Raw genomic sequence first — 21,026 nt, 5'->3', positions numbered from 1 at the left:
GAGATGTCAATCTTTAGAGTTTCGGGACGACGCGTTTGCGTCATCCCAGGTACAGGGGTCTGTACCTGTTGTAACCTCAACAGTTCTGCCTGTTGAGAGCCTTGCTGATTCAGCAAGGCTACTTTTTCCTTCATCTCGTCAAGTTCATGTTGTATGAACTTGGCGACGGTTGAATGGAGGGCATCTCTGTCTAAGTTGGACAGTAATGCCAGGATTGCATCGTTTCCTACGGTCGAACTCATTCGTTCGACCACACTCCTATCTATGTCACTTAGAAAGGAGTAGCTTTCACGCGAAACGTGATGCGTATTCCCACTATCATCTAACATGTCCATGTTAGATAAAGGAAATGTGGTCCTTGGACGGACTACAAAGTGCTACCAGGTGTAACGGGGCACTACGACTGGTAGTGCTTCAGTACAAATCCACTATGCACTGCTTCAGTTGCGAGTGGTGCCTTACGTCCCTTCACGTACACTAACTAGTACGTGCAGAGGAAGAGTTCTCTTCAAGACAACTAGCTTTAAGGGGGTTAAATGAAAACTATTAATATAGTTAAGTATCTCTTCTTTCTATCAGTTAACGCTAACTTAATTAAAAACTAATACTAAACAATCTTATCTAATCTTATATGTCTCTATCTTTTGTTTACATCTACAGTTGATTAGTCTGCGGGATATATAGGTATAATGGTCTATACCTATTTATGGATAAGATTTCTGAACATTACTATATAAAGTAATATCCTTTAAATATTATTTAATTTTTAGATAACATATTAATTAATAACCTTTACGTGTCAATTTCATGTAACGATTCACCCCGTTACAAGATATTTAGTAAAAGAAGTTAGCTATCCTCATCATTATTTATATTTAAAAAGACATTATATTAGGTCACCTAGAAAGCGCCGAATGACATAATTATTGTCTTCATTATCTGACGCCCATGCACGAACTCCTGCTGAGTCACCCCACTGGGCAACGAATTCGCTCCGAAGTGTGCTCGAGTCGTAGTCCTTCCCAGATTAGCAATTCGACTGGAAAATCGTGCTCTTTAGCCTCAATTAGCTCGTTAAACGTAAGAAGGTGGGGCCGGGCTTGTGCATGTACTTCGTGGCGAATCTGGTACTGCACTGCCGCGCTTGCTCCTTCACAGTGGTAATGCATCGGACACAGGCGGCGACTGTGTTATCCAAGTTGACCGCTAGAACCCGAAGTCCAACCTCGTGTACTATGAACTCGTTCAGAAAGGTCCGGTTCACTCGTTGAGGTTGCGAGAATTGTATTAGAAAGACGACGCATGATGGCGCACGCTGTCGAGGCACGATAAACGAGCTGTCCTTCAAGTGATTTACACCGTTTGATGATCTGACGTATGCGCTGGAACTTCGGTTGAGACCCAGTGCACTACCGCTGACCAATGTTAGCGATACTCGCGACGTCGCGGGCGGAGCCTGCGCTTAGCGATGGCCTCAGTCGTGTCATTCTCTTGCTGGATTTTCGAAAAGCGTACGGTATGGCTGCGAGGGACACTCTATTTGTGGTCTTGCAGAAGTTTGATTTGAGTCGGCATTTGTGGAGATGATCCACAAATTACCTGCCTCGACCTCGGCGCGGTTCCTGCTTTATCTGTCCGAGCCACAAGATGGTGACGAGGTGTCCTCTTGCGCCACTGTTATTTCTTGCTTTCGGCGGAAATTTTGGCGAATGCCATTACGGAGGACTTTGAGTTGCGCGGGCTTCCAGTGCCAGGCCTGCCTCATACCACGCATATTTCCTCAGCATTTGTATATGACTCGACCGTGTGTCTCCGGGAGGCGTGTCATCTACCACGGGTGCTGAGCATTATTAAGCAATTTCGAAGCTCCACGTGCAGCCAACGAAGAGCAAGTTGATTTTTTCTAGTTACCTTTCTGAGGCGGGATATTTTTGGCGCTGGTTGTACTACAGCACAGGAATACCGTCAGGTAACTAGGCCATGCGCTCGGCACCGGATTGTTTGGTGATCACAATTGGGCATTTCGGATCTATCCCATTCGCCGCATCTAGCATCAGCGGCACATATCTCCACCAGTCGCGACAGCGATTACCGGTCATGAATGTCGTCATGCCCCCTGCCATTACTTTACATCAACAGTGTTTAACTTACCAAATTAGGCATACGCAACCTCCATCTGTCTACGGAGCTTAATTGGCACATATTTAGCCCAGGCCTCTTCCATACGTTTAAAGCTGCGGAAAGGGTAGGTCTGGCATCGATAGAGGTGGCTGACAAGGCTCAAAGTATGAAACATGCAATTGTGGCTCACTTAAAAAGAATACAGGAATTTTATGGCGAGGCGTTACTGGGCATATCGAGGAATATAGAGCAAGAGGTAGCTATCATCTCACGACGCCTCTACGAAACCGTAGCTTCGCTACGCCAGACCAACGTCTTCGAGCGAGTAAGAGCGCGGTTAGGTCTGGCGGACGATGTTTTTGACGCATACCGCGAGCGCGTATTGACCTATTCGCCTCGGATAGCTCATCAAGCAGCGGCCTGGATGCATGGTAACTCATTCATTATAGCTGCACTTATTTGAACTCAGCCCTGGACATCACAGAGTAGATGCTTACCTTTTGGACGCTTTTTTGGGGTGGACAACCCTTGGATCCGTGACCTCTTTGAGTCACTTTTAATGCAAGAAAAGTATCGTGCGATTTAGGCGTGCACGCTTGCAGTTTCAACTTCAGTGAACTGAACTGCATGCCTACTCGATAAATGTGCCCCTCCGGACGGGGACAACCAAACATGCTTCCAAGCTTGGCCAATTTGTCTTGGCAGTGATCCTAGGCCGTTCGACTCTCGAAATATCAAACACAATGCCGGTAAGGCGACCGCTCCGATACCGGCGGCCATCAGAATTGCAGACGGAGTACTGCTGGCAGTATCTTAGTATCTTAGACGATGAAGTTCTTGTGACCCAACACGTTCAAGAGAGGATAGTGACGGGCTCGGTCACCCTACAGCGTGAGGCGAATGACATTCAGAGGTTAGTGGCAACAGGATCGGCGGCCACTTTGAGTGGCAAGGTGGATCTAGCAGCATTACGGCTAGCTCAAGCGCAAGGCGGATTGCTCACCTCTCGGCGCATAGATTCCAGTGGAAAGTGGCCCCCACTGTAGTTAATCACTGTTTCGTCCGGGCTATCGAGCGTTTATTTTATCAACGCGCGAAGGGTGGTCTGACCACTTTTCTTGACAAACTGGAGGACATGGCAAAGACGAGCCCTCTTCAAATCGGATCTTGCAGCAGATCCTCAAACAAAAAAATTATGGGCGCATTGAAATGCTATTACTGAACATCAGGTGTGGGTTATTTACTAACTGGTCAGGGATCTCAATCTGTATTTCGCGAATAGAGTCGTTAATAACAGCTGTCGCAAACTGGCCTGTTCCACAGGGCAAAAGGAAATAATAAAGCACATCTTCTGGAATTGTCCGTGTGCTCAAGTGTGTTGAAAGGCGCTCATCCCTACTGGATCGGGCAACGAAGATCCTCCCACACCTGTAGAGGTTTCTGACAACTGTTTCGGGCGCAAACCACCAGAATTGTTCGATACCATCCTTCTCCTCTGCGCTTTCATTTGCGGATGACGCGGAGGATTACGCTGTGGAATAAGCGTATTTGGTGGATACTGAGTTCGATCTGTATTTTCAATGTTGTGGATTCAGCGACAACGGTCGTTCATGCGTACGCAAGACTGCAATGGCAGTATAACGGATTTCTCAAGGCCGGGTTCCTAATTTACGGCACTAGCAACGCGACAACGGCGATAAGCCCACACTAATAGTGCAACTCATCCCGGCTCCTTCTTAGTTTGGGTCGTCTCACGAGACAACCGCACCAAGCACCACGTCCTGTGGTGGAACATGTATAACCGCCGGATCTTACTCAGACGTCTCCGGCGTTGCTAACATGGTTATGACATTTCAGACATCTTGTTCATCGTAATGTTATAAGACAGTTTGTTTCCTCTCTCAAGGTGCCTCCTAGTACTTCAAATACACGACGTGGAGAGGAAGGATTTCCAGTTGCTTAGCAGCTGGAGTATATTACTTATGAAGGCTTAATATATAGTGACTTTTTGCTTACAGTCCATTCAGTGACATTTTCCTATTTTGAATATTACGTGTTAAAACAAAAATGAAGACCCTTTTTCACAAGGGAATTTTACAATACTTATGATTCTTCTAAATTATTAAAACTCTAAATAAAATACATTTCGCCATCTTTGAGATCAAAATATTAAAATTTCCTGTCCAGGACCAGTCGAACAATTACAAACTGGAGGTTTTGCCCGACGGTATGTTTCTTTCTCACTCTCAGAATTCCGACGCTTAAAAGTTGTGGCGTAAGCGAAGATACCTAGGTAACCATGGGCATGGCATTTTCGCGTGTGTTTGAGCGCCTCTTTGGTAAGAAGGAGATGCGCATCCTAATGGTTGGTCTCGACGCCGCCGGTAAAACCACCATTTTGTACAAGCTCAAGCTAGGCGAGGTGGTGACTACCATTCCTACCATTGGTACGTCTTTCCGACCGAGTAGCAATTCTTGGAGGCACCGTCCTCTCCACTCTTTATCTTGTCTCGTAGTGAGATTAATTTTTAAGGGGCGAGTAGTGTCTTGTAATTTTAGTGCTAACAATTTTTGCCATCAGGTTTCAACGTGGAGACTGTAGAGTACAAGAATATTAGCTTTACGGTATGGGATGTGGGTGGCCAGGACAAAATTCGCCCACTTTGGCGCCACTACTACCAGAACACACAGGGTCTTATCTTTGTAGTGGACTCAAATGATCGCGATCGTGTTGATGCAGCTCGTGACGAGCTGCACCGTATGTTAAACGAGGACGAGCTACGGGATTCCGTTTTATTGGTTTTTGCCAACAAGCAGGATTTGCCGAACGCAATGAGTGCTGCAGAGATGACGGACAAGCTTGGTTTGCACGGTCTACGCCACCGCCAGTGGTATATCCAGGCTTGTTGTGCAACGACGGGAGACGGTCTATACGAAGGTCTTGACTGGCTTTCAGCAAGCCTTCAGAAGCAGAAGTAATATTGCTTTTTATTCGGGCGAATAAGAAGCTGATGCAAACGGAGAGATAAGAGAATACATAAAAATCCCACCGCCATGTAATAGTGAATGTATTGATTACTAAGCGACTATTGTTACATTATACTGTGTCCAATTAATACGTTTATTGCTTCGCTCAAGTCAGCGTGAGGGAATTTTTTAACTTTATGCCACAACGATTCCTATCACCTCCCACTTATTAAGATTCACCGAGCATCAGATTCACCCGCTTCATGATGTAGTCCTTTGCAGGATCGTAAGGCAAGTCCTTGCTTGGAATTTCAAGCACCGTGGGAATGGTCTTCTCATACGTATTAAGAAGGTGGCGTATTTCCTCCGCCACCTGCACAAACAGAAAACAATGAATGATATGACTTTTTAAACAAGCGTTCAAAATGTTCCTTACGTGCTGGTTTATAAGAATGATGGCAATGTCGTCACGACTAGAAAGCAAACGAAAGCTTGCTTCGATAACAGAAATTGGCGTGGCTATAGCACCATTTCGATGACAGGTCTTTAAAACTTATTCACAAAAACTGTCCTTGAAAAAAGGGCACGCACTAGGCTTGACGACGAGAAAATTGGTCCCATCGGCCGTTCGGTGACCGATGCCCGCAAGAATAAAGCCCGTGACGGTGTCTTCGTCACCAATCACAGCAACGAGTTTAGTGCCCTCGCTCATGGGGTCAGAAGCCTAACAGGCGAAATGGAAATTCAGCGGATCCGTACTATGTGACTAATTTAATTTAATTTTTTTTTTTGTGGTGTCACAAATTAAAAAGTGTTTTTTTTTATGATGGCCGCACCCGGAACGACTTCCACTGTCCCTTCACAACGCCACCTACAAGGTCTTGTGACGCGCCGGCTGGCCACTGTAGAGCCCAAGAGTGCGGCGCAGTACTTTGGCCATGTGGCCGACGTCGTTTGCATTAACGAAGAGCTCACAAAGCTACGGTAAGTACCACTGACTGTAAGCGACACTGCTTGTGTCTTTACATGGCTTCTTGTGTTGCTCGTGTAGCACATACAATCTAATGCGACGAGCTAAAGTTGCGTACAAAGGCTATGAGTCCGTGCTTAGTCGCAAAAAGCGCCCGAACATTGCAAGTAATGGCAAGCCTTTAACGGCTGGCGGGTTTTATACTTCACGGCCAGCGCAGTCCACTGCCACGTTTAATCCGGCGGCAGTGCTGCAATTACAAGCAATGCTGCCCAGGGCGCAGCCTGTAGCGGTGAAACCAGCACCGAAACTTGCAGCAGCGGTGCCGATGTCGTCAGTTGTTCCGTCCACATCGGCTGAAACAAGCTCGTCGCCTGGACACATGACGGCCGCACAGTTGCAGCTGCATCAGCAGCAAATGAAGAAAGCTCAGCTCCAGCAGCAGCCGCCCAAACGGTCAGACTATGTCGTAGGCACGACGGTACTTATTCGGGTATGACAGCATATATTTTTTGTATTTTGTGGCTTTTGAAATATGACACTGACCCATGGCTATTATCCAAGAGTACTGCTGATTTGGTCGCATGCGGTGCAAGGAACTTGGCAGGTAAGACAGGGCGAATTGTTGCGGCTCCACAAATTTACGGTCAAGAGCTTTATTCAGTCTACATTGATGAACATGAGGCCCTGTTTCAAGTTCCCTTTAACGCGCTGACGCTGATTGCGCGCCCAACGCCGACCCAACAGCACCAGAAACATACCACGCAGACCATAGAGGCACAACAAGCTGCTTCAAGAGGGCGCCTTGCATCTAATCAAATGCAGCGACCTCAGAATGCCAGCGGTCAAGCACAAAGCGGTGCTAAATCAGCAGAGCAGATAAAGATGGAGCACTCTTTCCAGCTTCATCGCCTCATGCAGAAGCAATATCGCGAAATTCAGCTATTACAACAGCGTTATGCAGAATGTCGAGTAGTAAATCCCACGGCTTTGTCAGGCATACAGAAAGAGCTGTCGAAACTACGGCTAGTGCATCTCTCACAGGTACAAACCCTAAAGAGCAAGCAGGCCTTAGACATGATCGGCAAGTGAGAGCTGCCAGCAACATCCACGAGGGCTAAGTTGCTGGAGTTAAATTACGGATAATTACATAACTATTCAATATTTTTTTTTGCCCATTAAAAAAGGGCCGCGACTATGGCCACAGACATAACTACTACGGCCACAGACAAAAGAACTAGGGCCACAGATATAAAGTAAACGTGAAAACATGCTAAATTATGATTGGTTTAAATTTCTAAATCAGGTATCCTGACAATACGAATCGCGATTTTTTCAATTTATATCGACCATTTTTTTTGTTTCTATCGACCCATATTTCTTTACTTTGAAACTGGCCGCAGATGAACATCATTTGATGATACTTATTTAATAGTGCGGTGCCGTTAACCAAAATGGGGGCGAATTTTTAAGACTTAAATCAACTATTGAACGGAAAAGGTCACAATACTACTATGTATATTAATATTGACAATATTAAGAATAAAATATTATCTTATATTCTCCTTCATAATTCCGCTCCTATGTAATAATATGTATGTAACGAGCAATCGCGTTATATCACCTTGCATCACCCCCTTAACCAACACTCACTTTAAGGACTGTTTTTTTCTTACCGAGGGTCCTATTGAGCATCTCTACGAAAGGGAGCCCATGTTGGTCTCTAAAGACATTCCAACTGATTCATCGCATGGTTAACAAGTCCACGCGGTATGCCTATAAGGCAACCAGCCTAACAGCTCACGGCAGTGTGCAGCTACTAAATATTAAATGCAGCGGATGTCGAGTGGTCTGCTGCAGGTGACAACCCGCCTGTAACTCCGGTTGCAGGTACACGATGACTCGGACCATCCCATTCAACTCAAAACATCTGTAAAGGCTTCCGGATTACCCGGGGCCACTTTAGCCAAACCAGAGGTTGTGGCATATCAAATAAACAAATATTGGCAAAGGGGTTCGCCCGACCAAATGAAAAAGAGTCATCTTGTAATTACTCCGGTAACGGTACCAATGCTGGCAACATTAATGTGCACCCAAGAATGAAGTGATCTAAAATATCACATCAATAGGAATGATAGCTCGGCTGCTAACATCGCTTATGACCATAAAATGGTGTGGAGGAGGAGCATAAATTAGGTCCGATTTATAAGACGGGCCTGCCTGTTAGGCGATATGATCGCAATCGCTTCCTCCGCGGTAACGGGAGGGCGTGGATAATGAGCGCAACCGACGTCACGACTTGACGACGACGACGCTGCGTCTTTGCGCTGGTCGGATGCGGGTCTGCGATCGCCCGATTGGCGAACGAACGGGTGCTTCAAGCCTTTCGCAACGAGCTGTCGACAGCTCGCCGAGAAAATTGCATTCCTGAAGGATTGGGCCCAACATCAAACCTGGGAGCACAAACCTCTCGCGTATGCTTTGGAATGCAAATAATTTAATTCACGCCCGGTAAAAACTTCGTACTCGTAGTTCGGGCGGAAACGTCCAATCCAAAACGCCGGATGCATGCACATTGTACGAGGCAACTCGATCGTGTATGCGTTACCTTGGCGATGCACAACACGAAACGGGCCGATATAGTTGGGGAGTTATCTATTGTTGCCAACATTTGTCACAACATTTTAGGTAGACAGTAGAATTAAATCGTCGACTTTGAAATAAAAAAGCATTCACACGTCCATTTTACCAACGTGTCGTTTTATCCTACCGATCAGCAGTGGAGTCGTAAATAAAAGAACCACTACTTGTCGAGCCAGCAGGATTTCACATACTGTCTCATTTTTTCGTACACTCGGTGCGCTGCAAAAATTTGTTCTTCATTTTAGTGAAAGTGTCATTGTTATTGCTTTATTTTTCTCTTTCGATATTTATTAGATCAACATCGGTATCGTTTACATTGCCTGTTAAGTTAATGTGTGACGAGCAAGAGCCAGATCTGTCTTTGCTTGAGCGAGTCCCTCCTCCGCTTGACCTGAAATCACACTTCAACAAGATGGGTATGCGTGGGTGGCGTAAGCATTTTATGAAAAATGGTGTACTTCGTTTATGCATGCATCCAAGTTGACGATGGCAACACTGCCATCGGAAAGAATTAAATCCAATTCGTAAACGAGAGGACGTAATCTCGAAGTATCTCATCGAGGACACGATTTGCACGTTTCGTCAGACCACCCGGTTGAGGACAATCAGATGTTGATGTCAAATGTGTTCTTAGTAATTCAAACACGAATTGACAGAACTCCGCCGTACGTCGGGGATCTCAATCCGAAACCAGTCCATGCAATAAGCCATGGAGTCAAAACATTGTGTCGAAAAAAATACAAGCACAGCCTTCGGCTGCCATCGAATCCAGAACTGCAACAAGATGTACTTACTTGATGAAACAATCTACATACCTCTAATGGGGTGTATCGTTACATGAAATCAACACTTAAAGGTTGTGAATTAATATATTATCTAACAGGTAGATAGTATTTGGAGAATACCACTTTACGTTCGGAAAGCTTATCCATTGGTAGATATAGGTCCTAATATCTATTTTCACAGCGGTCCGTCAGCACTGGACGCGCGCAAAGAGAGAGACAGACAAGACGTTATTACATGTTTCGTATAAGTATAAATTCAAGTTAGTATGAAATAGATAGATACAGAAGAACTTAATTATATTAAATATAGTTTACTTGTAACCCTCTTTAAAGCAAGTGTTTTAAAGAGAGTCTTCATCTGCACGTACTAGTGTACGTGGAGTGACATGAGGCACTGCTCACACTGAAGCAGTCCGAAATGGACTTGTACTGAAGCAGTTAAAGTCGGCACTGCCCCGTTACAATCCCTAAGAATTCATTATTCCTGTGAGCACTTTCGGGAATTCCGAAGATGAAATCCATTTACCTCGACTGCCAACACTCTGCCGCAACAAGCAAAGGTTGTAACGGAGCACGGGACAAAGAATTAGGCTTCACCCATTGACAACCTTGCGACTTTCGCACAACTCATACTAGAGAGGCTATTAAAGTCACGATTTACGCACAAGGCGTGTGCCGGCAATGGATGTTCACAAGGCAATATATAGGCCACATAGTATTTCGAACCTGGTATCAGGTCAATTTCGTGTCGAGTGCCTTTATCCTTCGGCAACTCGCACGGTACGGATTCAGGGAATACATTCTTTAACTCGATCAAATCCTTTTATATAGGATTCGTCTTCAAAGTCTCCCAACAATGGGCGTAAACGTTTCATCTGAGGCTTCTCGACGAGGACACTTTCGCTCATCGATGAGCTGCTGAGAACCCGTTCGTTCTCAGGAAATTATATTGCCGACCGATGTCGGCCACGTAATTTGTCATATGTGACAAGTACGCAGATGCTTGACTTTGCCACTACGCTGCTTGACTTAACCACTAGGCAGATCACCCAAGAACCGATTCGGTTCAAGCGTTGGCAGTTGAGTTATCTCCGAAGCTAACCTTGGAGGCGCATCAGATCAAATTTATAAGCGCCTACACTTGATCCGGTGTTTGTTAAGATATTTAATGTCTCAGATTCTTCTTTAACACTTATTTTCAAGGATACTTGGGAACCTATGACCACAGGGTTTTAGGGGCGTATTCTTGTAGATTCTTGGGGACCTATTCCCTCAAGATTTATCTGAGAAGTATCCTCCCCAACTGCTTCTAGCCTTGGTTGCGCAACCACAGCGAAATCCTCTACGATCGACTTGCCAGTCGATCTAGGACTTTCGCACTGTCTCCTATATACAGGCGTTGAATGTTCTCTTGAATGTTGCTTTCCAAGCAAGCATCTCTGCTTCGTACCACTCAACTTATTCAAGTGGTCGAACTTCGACGCTGCCTGTACTTGTATACAGCTTTAAGAACTAGCTCCACAGCGTGATGGGTAATCACACTGAGGTCTTGTGCAGCCGTGCAAACAACCGAACCACGATTGAGGCCATCGCACTCACTCGTAGGATATCCGCATGCTTGTGGACGCCAAGACGCTCATCAGATGGCCACCTGATGAAGAAGAGGCAGTCAATTGATGCATGGCTCGTACTTTCTGAGTCATGTTTTTGTAAGGATGACATCAAATTTGTCATCCAAATCTAGTTCATACAACATATACTTGGCGAAGCGAAGAAAAAGGTAGCTTTGCTTAATCAGCAAGGCTCTCAACAGGCAGAACTGTTGAGGTTACATGAGGTTCAGACCCCTGTACCTGAGACGACGCACACGCGTCGTCCCAAGACGTTACAGATAGACATCTCTAAGTATAAGGGAGTCGAAAAAGACTCCCTCTTAAGCTGGTTCGTCGAGTTGGACGATGCCATACGGGCTCGTCACATCGTCGGCATCGAGCAAATGCAAGTCGTATTTGCTCAGTCAAATTTGATAGGTCGTGCCAAAACTTGGCCACTAGGCCTTAAGTTGCGCGACCCATATGTCTTTAGGTCGCTTAAGGCTTTTAAAGGCCGGCTCAAACTGACGTTTGCACCGCCTAGGGCTGAGTCCAGAGCTCGTTCAGAGCTTCTGAAACTCAAGCAAGCCAAGCGTGATGTTCACGCTTATGCCCAGCACATACGCCTCTAAGCGAGTTGTATCACGAGCAACCCAGTTCATGAACACACGTTGATTACAGTGCTCATGCATGGTCTTACGGATGGCCCCGTAAAGATTCACCTGTTCCGCTTGGAACTGGATAAGCTTGAAGAGCAGTATCCGTTGCGGAACAGGAGGACTTTAGCTTGAGATGGGCTCAAGCTAGTTCGTCATCGTATCGTCCCCCAAGACGACACGAGTTAGGAGGTCCAGAACCCATGGACCTCTCTCACGTCGAAAGCGAGAGGCCTCGCTTTTCAAGCAATAAGCGATTGCAGAAATGCCATCGCTGCCAAAAATTAGGACACTACGCTCATGAGTGTAGTGCCCCACGCCTAGCACCGAAAGGTACTGAACGTAATTATGGACCGAGTGCCAAAAATGGCAACGGTCGCGGGTTCGACGTTGTTGCGAAATTGCAACAACGAGGCGGACCGCCAAAAAATGATCGGGGTCAGTAGGGGGAACAACGCCGTACTGATGACCTAGCAACCTCAAGATAATTTGCAAATCTCTTGACAAAAGCTACTCCAGGCACACAATCATTATGTGTCTCTGCACCTGGCGATGAGGTATCCCTCATCACCTTGATGAGGGATAAGTGACAAATGATTTGTCACTTAGAGCCCTACTGGACTGTGGGTCGAATAACTTTATTCGTCGGCAGTCGCTAGAGGGTCGTAGGCTCAAATATGTTGAGCGCGACATCCCTCCAACGAGGATGACGGTGCGTCTAGCGACAGGCGCATCGATAACAGTAATGAAACGCGTAGTGAAATTTCACTATACGTTAAAAGATTTACAGTACGACGATGATTTTATCGTACTGGATTTGGACAAATTTATGTCATCGTAGGTTTACCTTTGCTCAGAAAACATGAGCCAAGAATCAGCTGGCAGCATCGATCCGTAAAGATGCCTGCTACTAGTTCATCAGATGGTCATCTGATGAACGTCTTGGAGCGTCCACAAGCGTGTGGATGTACTACGAGTGAGTGCGATGGCCTCACTTGTGGTACGGTCGTTAGTACAACTGCACAAGATCACAGTGTGATTACCAATCACAATGTGGAGTCAGCTGCCGGCGGCTGTGCTAATGCACAGGCAGCGCCCAAGGTCCACCACTCGAAGAAGTCGAGTGGATTGAGATATGAATGTACGCCTAGCGGACGACATTCAAGGAGTATACCGGTTGCCCCAAAGGGACAACATGATAATCCTAGGTCGAGTAGAGAGTTGACCGTAGAGGATTCGACTGTGATAGCGCAATCACACTCGGAAGACTTTGAGGGAAGAGGTCCCCACGTACTTGAGAAGAAAACTCCTCAAATAGTTGAAGTAACTAGACTTCAAGATCCCGGGGGATTAATCCCTCGGCAGCCTGTGGACAAATCCCAGGAAGAAACCGAGACATTAAATGTCTTGGTTAATAAAGGATCAAGAGTAGGCGCTTCGACTCTTGATCTGTATGCGCCGCCGAAGTTAACTTCGGAGATAACTCAATTACCAACCCTAGAACCTAAGCGGTTCTGAGAGATCTGCATGGTAATAAAATCAAGCAGATCTGCGTACTCGTCACAGAGGACGAATACGTAACCGATATTCGGTCAGCGGTAATTTTTGCAGAGAACGAACGGGTTCTCAGCAGCTCATCAATGGACGATAGTGTCCTTGATGTGTCATGAAGCAGTGGCCACTGCCTCGTGAGCAAGTTCTTGTGTTCTATCGATAAATTATTTATCGATCGATTAAAAGCGGGCCATGTAAGGAGTCAACTTCCTTACATAGCTCTCCGTCCTTCTGTGTGCGAAAGGTCACAGGAGGCTGGCGGATAGTGCACGCATTCAATTAATTGAATGCTGCAATGGTACCGGCTCAAACGCCGATACCTAGAAAAGACGTAATCATAGATGGTATGTCTAAGAGTACCACCTTATGTCTATGGATCTGATGGATGGATTTTACCAGATCCTTATGCGTGAACGGGATATCCCATACACAGCAGTGAGCACTCCCAGTGGGATGCTCTGGAAATGGCTAGTAATGCCACAGGGGCTTAGTAATGCCCCTGCAACCATGTAACAGATGCGTAACGAATCTGTTGAGACCGGTGCGAGAACTCGGACCGAGTTATTTCGACGATGTATTCGTCCATAGCCGGGCCATGGATGGAAAGACGGACGTGGAAGTTCATAAAACTCACGTTCGCCAGGATCTCTTACTTATGCGAAAGCATAAGTTGTACGCTGATCTCAAGAAGTGTATATTCGCTGCAAGCGAACTACCACTTCTTGCGTTCATCGTCGGTAAACACGGCGTGCGCCCTGATCCCGAAAAGATCAAGGCAATCACCGACTGGCCAGTTCCAGTCGATATCAAGAGGCTTAGAAAGCATTTTGGGCTAGCGGCGTACTTGCACAAGTACTCACGCAATTATGCCAGGATGACAATTCATCTCTCTCGTCTCTTGACAACAAACGAGAAATAGTTATGGAACGCTGATTGTCGGCGTTTCTTTGAAGGTGTCAAACAAAGCTTGATGCAATCGCGTCAGCTACAACCAGCTGAATGCAATTACCCAGTGCATGACAAAAAACTCTTTGCCATGAAATATGCACTGGCTAAATTTAGAGTCTATCTAGACCGTTCATCGTATCTACGGACTATGCGTCATTACGCACGGCTGTAAACAGCCCACACCTCTCGCAAAGAATGGCGAGGTGGCTATCCTTCTTCACGAAGTATAATTCCTCCGTGGAATGTAAACCAGGACGACTTAATGTCGTCGCTGATGCATTATCACGCCGACCTGATTTCAAGCCAGCTGCGCATTCCAACAGTGGAAATAATCCCACTGTTGCAACACTCATTTCAAGTGTTCCGTCATCAACCTTTTTTGATGACATAAAGAAAACCTCCACAGAAGATAAAGACCTTCTGCGTTTAATGGATCATCTCATGACTCCATCCAAAAAATCTTTTCAAAAATTGCCGGCTTTATATCGATCGTCATCCAATCGATACACAACACGCAACGGCTTACTGTACCACACAGCCGTTGTGGCTACACTCCACGTGTCGTCGTCCCTACCCACAATGATTTGCGTTTGCGCGTCATGTATGAGTGTCACGATGGACAAACGAGTGGGCATCGTGGACGTGTGAAGACTTATCTCAGGATAAGTCGGACTTCTACTGGCCACGCCACTATGAGCTCGTCCGCAAGTACATACCTGCTTGCGAAGTTTGTCATCGAATGAAGCCTTGTGCTTCACCCCGTGCTCCGTTCTGCCTGTTCCGATAGAGTGTTGGCAGTCCGTATCTATGGACTTCGTCATCGAATTCCCCGAAGACACCCACAAAAATAATAATATTCTTGTTTTTGTTGACCGTTTTAGCAAGATGGTACATCTTGGTGCCGTCCTAAAGTCGATCACATCCAAAGGCTGTGCTTGTGTCTTTGTTGACACGCTATTTCGACTCCATGGATTACCTTCCGAACTGGTCTTAAATAGAGTCTCTAGATCAACGGCGGAGGTTTTTCAAATTTTGTTTAAATCACTAAAAGGCAGTTCAAAATGTCAACTTTTAACAATCCTGAAACAGATCGTCCGACGGAGCGGGCAAACCGTAGTCTCGAAGAGATACTTCGCGGAAACGTCCATTCTTCTTAGATTTGAGGCGAGTTCTTGCCGATGGTAGAATTTGCCATAAACAATACAGTGCATCCTTCTACAAAGCATACACCGTTTTTTGTGAACGGTTTAAGCCATCCTCTCATACACACCTTGTATAGGAGTATCTCTTATATTAGGGGAGGACTCGCACGAGCAAAGAACCTTCTAGCTCTTGCTCATCACGCATTAGCCCTAAGGTCAATATGAAAGATACCAATGTTGATCTAATCAACGGTAATGTGGCCAAACTCAGCAATTCCAATAATGTTATTGCTGGCCTTGATAACGATGCTAAAAGACTCAGGAACAAAACCAAAAACATTTTCTAGAACAATAATGCTCTCAGTAAAGAGGAGAATGACATCTCCGCCGTGCAATCTATCGCACTGAAGACAAAAACAAAACCTGTCAGCAGGAGAATTTCTGCAAAGTAGAGAAACTGTGGTTCGTTTCGTACAAAATTTTCATCGCTCATGCGGTGGATCGACAGAAATGGCCCTCAGGCAGGAGCTTAAACGCTCATTCATTTAAAGTTCACGATCTAGTCCTACTGGATACGGAAACCTTCCAAAACATGTAGTGACGAATGTGGGCAGTAAATTACTGCTCAAGTATATCGGTCCGTGTGTCCTTTCATTCGCAAGTTGTTCGACCGCAACTTGCGCATCGTTCTGCAACTGTTCGAGGGAAATACCGTCAACCGTCGTCGCGTTTCAGCGACGACAGAATTGTTCCATGTCCTCCCGTAAATAATGGACGACACGATCTAAGTCACGTGTTTGGCGAACGAGACGACCCGATTTTTACTTCCTCTCCACATTCATTGACGGATTCGAGTGGTGAAAAGCGTTTCCTTGTTGAACGCCTCCTAAACCACCGCTAGGTGAAAAGGGTTCGAGCGAATTACTTCGTTCGTTGGCAGGGGTATCCACCTCGCATGGTCGTTGAGAACCTTGTTTCCAATTGAAGATGGACGTTCCGAGTCTCGTCGCACAGTACGACAAGACTAATTTTCCTAGACAGAGGGTCCATCAGAAAACGAGCGCTTCCCGCGCTCGTAAGTTTTCAATCTTTTGCGCATCTCACAAGAAATGATCGCCCTTCAATGTGGTTTTTCAAGGGACAATGCCTCCTTGAGGCATGACCTGCGCCTTTAAATCAGCATGGCATCACTCCCCCACGAGAGGCAAGGTATTCATGCCTCTTTAAACAATCGGTGCGGCTTCAAGCGTGCACCGCTTACGGTTTTTTTATCGAACCGGTCACGGAGAATAAACCGGGTTTTCATGCCAGACCTCGCGGCCGGTGCTACGATCACTCTGTACGAATGCTTCCCAAGCTTGGAACGAAGGAGTGACATCCTTTGCCCGCTTACATGTGTACCGTCGATGCTGGAAACGGTATCAATGAAGAATTCCGTTTTGTCGTCACTAGACTTGTGAAGTCTGGATGAGTCAAAAATGAAAGTTGATATCGATCAATGGTCCTACCAGACCAACGAGTTAAGTTGCTCTTAAAGAGGACCAACCGCGGCATAGTTGTAAAGCATGAAGTTGGTGTAGAAGACGCGCTGCTCGAGCAATTATTGGCACATGCTGAGAAGATCATTTTTTTCAATCACGGCATCTTGAATTGACTAAGGATTCACACCAATTGCATTGTGTTTACGCCAGACTGGTCTAATGAAGCTTTTTTGTGAATCAAGTGCATCAGGTCCTTAATACAATTGTTCAAAGTCAACCGAACAGTTCTAGGTAAACGCCTGCGTTCCTCTTTTTCTTGAAGGCTTTTTTTAACCTTATCCGGTCATTTGTAACTAGGCACCTTTGCTAGTAATAATAACAGTACTAGTCAACCTACTGATTACAGTGAAGGTGCGGTTCCTCGAAACTTCACGTACAAAAAGGTACAGAGAAAGGTTTCTTATAAAGCTAAGGTAAATTAGCTTAAGGTCTAGTTTAAGGCGTAAGAATAGAGAAAAAGTAAAACTGTATTAATGTATGTGGTTTTGTTCGCAAGCTTCTTCTGAATTTATTATATATGTAACTTACTATGTATGGCGCCTCCTATGCATGCAAAGCATACCTCAACAGGTTATAAGTTCGATTAAAGGGCGAGTAGCACAGCGATCGATGCAGGCTTTGATTCCTTAGCTTCTGCTGATCTCAAGGAATTCAGCGGCTGTGAAATATTTCAAGGACAAGGACGGCCTCGACTTGAAAAATATATACGGGACATCCCGTACACAGCAGTGAGCACTCCCAGTGGGATGCTCTAGGAATGGCTAGTAATACCACAGGGGCTTAGTAAGGGCCCCCCCCAACATTCAACATATGCGTACTGAATCTGTTAAGACCCGTGCATGAATTCGCACAAAGTTATTTCGACGATGTTTTCGTTCATAGCTGGGCTATGGACGGAAATACGGACGTGAGAGTCATAAAATTGCGCACCCCACAATCGTGTCTTGTAATGATTGGCGCGTTTGATTAAAACTTGAATCAACACCAATCAATAGAATTAATGTCTTATTGCCTCGATATTACCAAATTTTTTAATTTAGGAACTAATCAAAAAAGATATTTATTAGTACTTTTTATCGTATTTCTGTTCATGGAACATAATATTACTTATTCCTCTTTTAGAAAATAATACTTATTTAACGATACAACTCGTTACATCGTTGCTTCGCCTTATATTGAGCAGCAAGCTCCTGTCGAAGATTACACGCTTCGGAGTTTGCGTCAAATAAATTATCTAAATGTCTATTGAATTATTATTATTATCAATTAATTTAAATTTCATTTATTTTTCAATAATAATTGATGATATAATGGGACAAGTTTTTTTTTATTATTCCAACCTAGGCGCATTAATTGTTCATAACGGTGTCTTCGTAGTATTTTAGAGAAAGAATGTATTATATCGTAAAAACCAGCTTAACGAAAGAGGTAAAAAAAACTTTCCCTACGATATAGTCGGCATTTGTATGGAATGTACGTCAAAACAAGTAGTATTGATTATAACGCAAACAGCATGCAAATCGAATTCTGGAGACTAGATTCTTCCATTGCCAATCTCAACGAAAATGACGAGCTTTTTTTCACAGTGCTTCGTGCTACCATCATCCATGCACTGTACTTTGTGCAATTCTTGATTCTCTATCCCAACAATTTCCTCTAGCTTCGAACCACATGAAACGCGATAGACATCCATTGTTGCCAAATTGTGTTCTCGCACAAATGCTGCATATGTTTCTTCCCTTATAAAATATTCTTTCTGCAATCCCCTCGTCACTACCAAATGCAGTTTGGATTCAGCCGGTACACGCGACAGAATCTTTCTTATTGTCTCGAGCGACAGAGGCTGCTCCTCGTCGTTGCATTCGCCAGATATCAGCCCGGAATCAATACGAAAGTCGATCGTTTCACTGTTGGCAGTTTGGACGAAATTGTCCAACTTTAATTCGTCATTAAGCAGCCAAGCTGGCCATTTTACGTTTGGAGGAGACAAGAATGGAACGACCCAATTCCCGCGTGTCTCAAATCCTACAGGAAAATCTATCTTCACATCTTGTGACTTAACGCCCAATTCGTACAAAAGCCGACCCAAAAATGTCGGGAATGCCACCCCACCAAGTCCGGCAACATGACTCGCCAACACGACAGCCGCGAACACGAACACTTCGAAACGCTGCTTCTCGTCCATAGGCTCGTTGGTATCATGCAAATACATTGTTGTAGTCGGCACTGACAAAAAGACCTCACGCAAGGAAAGGTCAAACGGACGATATGACATACCGCCCGTCAGAGTCAAGTAAAGAAGGACGTCATTCGACGGGTGAGGAAACACACTACGACATTTCCAGCTTCTTCTGTCTTCAAAATCGAATTCGGCTTCGTCGGCTTTGTAAGAATTGCCATTTGCCTTCAGAAACAGCCTAAATGTCCTCTTTTCATCTAAGCAAGCATAATGACTGTCAATCAAATTCAATTTACCGTCTTCAACACGACAACTCGAGCAGAGCAACAAGCATAGCTGACCAATTTCAAACTCGTGATGTCGTCTTTGCTTCCTCCGGGCCAATAGTGGTGCCAAATGTCCAACCAGTGCATTTAAGTAATTTGCTGTATTATTGCCGACATTCCACGGATTTTCCCGTATATACTGGATAGCAATCTCAGCGAAGAGCGGTCGACTATTCGCGACAATGTTTTGGAAAACCGTTGGTAGTATTTGAACATCACTGCCAATTACGGTGCGAGGTAAAAGTGGGTGCACTATGCACCACAGATAATCCGCAGGACATCGCGATCCAGAGGAAACCGAAGTCAAACCTCGTGCCGTACCACTCGTGGAGCTGACTACCACAACAAGACCAAACGATCGAAATACGTTTAGCATGAGACGAAGGCGACGTCTATTATCGTAAGCCCAACGATCGTTTGATGCGGCTTTTCGATCAATTTCACGCGGAAAATCATCTAGAAAAAAGATAAAGGGCTTTTTTCCATTCGTAACACGATCTTTGAGTGCCTGATTGACATCGTTACGAGTCCAAACAGCTGTTTCCAATTCATTTTTTTCGAGCAGTGCAGCATAGATAAAGCCATAAAGAGATAAATAATTTTCACCTTGCAATAACATAATGCTGCCCGTATTTGGCCCATTCGTCATTTCAAAGTCTTTTTTCAGGCAATTTTCGAAAACGCGGCTACGTGATGCATACGCTGCACTAATGTCTTGTCCTTTATCATCGACATTGTCACACATTATGTGATAAATATCAAATTGTCCAGTGGCGTCCAAGTTGAATGCCATTTGCGTCTTTCCCATACCAGACGAGCTTTCCAAAACGACAAATGGTGTAACCTCATCTTTGCTCTCGAGAATTGAGCGGATTGCTTTCGAAAGTGACTCGACTTGTTGTTGACTAGCAAGTGTCTTGGAAAGAGTCTCATACCTTTCCACAGTTTTCGCGGTTTTGCTGTTCCGCGAAATAGAGAGAATTTGTCGTGGGACCACTACCAGCACGTGAATTTGCCTTGGCTGCGGCGCGGGCATTTGGTTTTCGTTTAGATAACGCTGGATAGACCGAGTTGACATCAATGGCTTGCAATCAAGCATACTTTCGATGTCATCATCCACATTTCCCTTTATAAGTTGCTGTGCACTCGGCTCGCTATCTGACAGCCACGCGTTCCCCTTTCTCGCCAAGTACAGCTCGAGTTCGGCAGCATCGCATTTTATTTTGTTTGAGTTTTTAATTTTGATAGCGTCATTCAAGGCCACCACTGACTTCGTTTCGTCAATGGTCACAGGGAATACGCTTCTCTCTCCGACTATGGCACATAAGAGCTTCATTATACGTGTTTTGTCTTTCTGGGAACTCTAAACGCCGCAGATTATCCCTTGAGGTTGTAAACAGCATAGATTGAAAAGTGAAATTAATGATTTAAGCTTTAACTGAGAAATTCCGTAGAACTTTCCACTTCTTCCAGTTCGACAGGAGACGCAGTGCAACAGTTGAATTATATCACTCTTCGAACTAATGTCTCGTTGCGTCAATATTTCCAAATTTGATAACATTGGATGAATCAAGTCAACTAATTAATAAAGATAATTATTTG

General features: G+C 45.1%; 6 protein-coding genes across 6 annotated transcripts; 3 read left to right on the top strand and 3 right to left on the bottom strand.

The window, feature by feature from the left end:
- Positions 1-968: 968 nt before the first annotated feature.
- On the bottom strand, positions 969-1,169 carry CCR75_006170 (uncharacterized protein; the record flags this gene model as incomplete). The annotated part of the gene is made up of 1 exon (XM_067964241.1): positions 969-1,169. One exon carries the CDS (start codon positions 1,167-1,169, stop codon positions 969-971), a length of 201 nt encoding a protein of 66 aa, XP_067822492.1.
- A 1,695-nt stretch (positions 1,170-2,864) lies between these two features.
- Positions 2,865-3,167, top strand: CCR75_006171 (uncharacterized protein; the record flags this gene model as incomplete). The annotated part of the gene is made up of 1 exon (XM_067964242.1): positions 2,865-3,167. The coding sequence occupies one exon, from the start codon at positions 2,865-2,867 to the stop codon at positions 3,165-3,167; it is 303 nt and encodes a 100-aa protein (XP_067822491.1).
- Positions 3,168-4,420: 1,253 nt separating this feature from the next.
- On the top strand, positions 4,421-5,100 carry CCR75_006172 (uncharacterized protein; the record flags this gene model as incomplete). The annotated part of the gene is made up of 2 exons (XM_067964243.1): positions 4,421-4,568; positions 4,703-5,100. The coding sequence occupies 2 exons, from the start codon at positions 4,421-4,423 to the stop codon at positions 5,098-5,100; spliced, it is 546 nt and encodes a 181-aa protein (XP_067822494.1).
- On the bottom strand, positions 4,817-5,800 carry CCR75_006173 (uncharacterized protein; the record flags this gene model as incomplete). The annotated part of the gene is made up of 4 exons (XM_067964244.1): positions 4,817-5,082; positions 5,329-5,461; positions 5,525-5,640; positions 5,680-5,800. 4 exons carry the CDS (start codon positions 5,798-5,800, stop codon positions 4,817-4,819), a joined length of 636 nt encoding a protein of 211 aa, XP_067822493.1.
- Positions 5,801-5,914: 114 nt separating this feature from the next.
- Positions 5,915-7,260, top strand: CCR75_006174 (uncharacterized protein; the record flags this gene model as incomplete). Its single annotated transcript, XM_067964245.1, has 3 exons — positions 5,915-6,072; positions 6,140-6,551; positions 6,623-7,260. 3 exons carry the CDS (start codon positions 5,915-5,917, stop codon positions 7,148-7,150), a joined length of 1,098 nt encoding a protein of 365 aa, XP_067822490.1. The 3' UTR covers positions 7,151-7,260.
- Positions 7,261-18,453: 11,193 nt separating this feature from the next.
- CCR75_006175 (uncharacterized protein) lies at positions 18,454-20,760 on the bottom strand (the record flags this gene model as incomplete). The annotated part of the gene is made up of 1 exon (XM_067964246.1): positions 18,454-20,760. The coding sequence occupies one exon, from the start codon at positions 20,758-20,760 to the stop codon at positions 18,454-18,456; it is 2,307 nt and encodes a 768-aa protein (XP_067822489.1).
- Positions 20,761-21,026: the final 266 nt, after the last annotated feature.

The sequence above is a fragment of the Bremia lactucae genome, linkage group LG1 (genome assembly GCF_004359215.1).
Source record: "Bremia lactucae strain SF5 linkage group LG1, whole genome shotgun sequence".
Taxonomy (NCBI): Eukaryota; Oomycota; class Peronosporomycetes; order Peronosporales; family Peronosporaceae; genus Bremia; species Bremia lactucae.
Note: the sequence above shows the minus strand (reverse complement) of the source record. Positions and strands in the feature narration are given on the sequence as shown.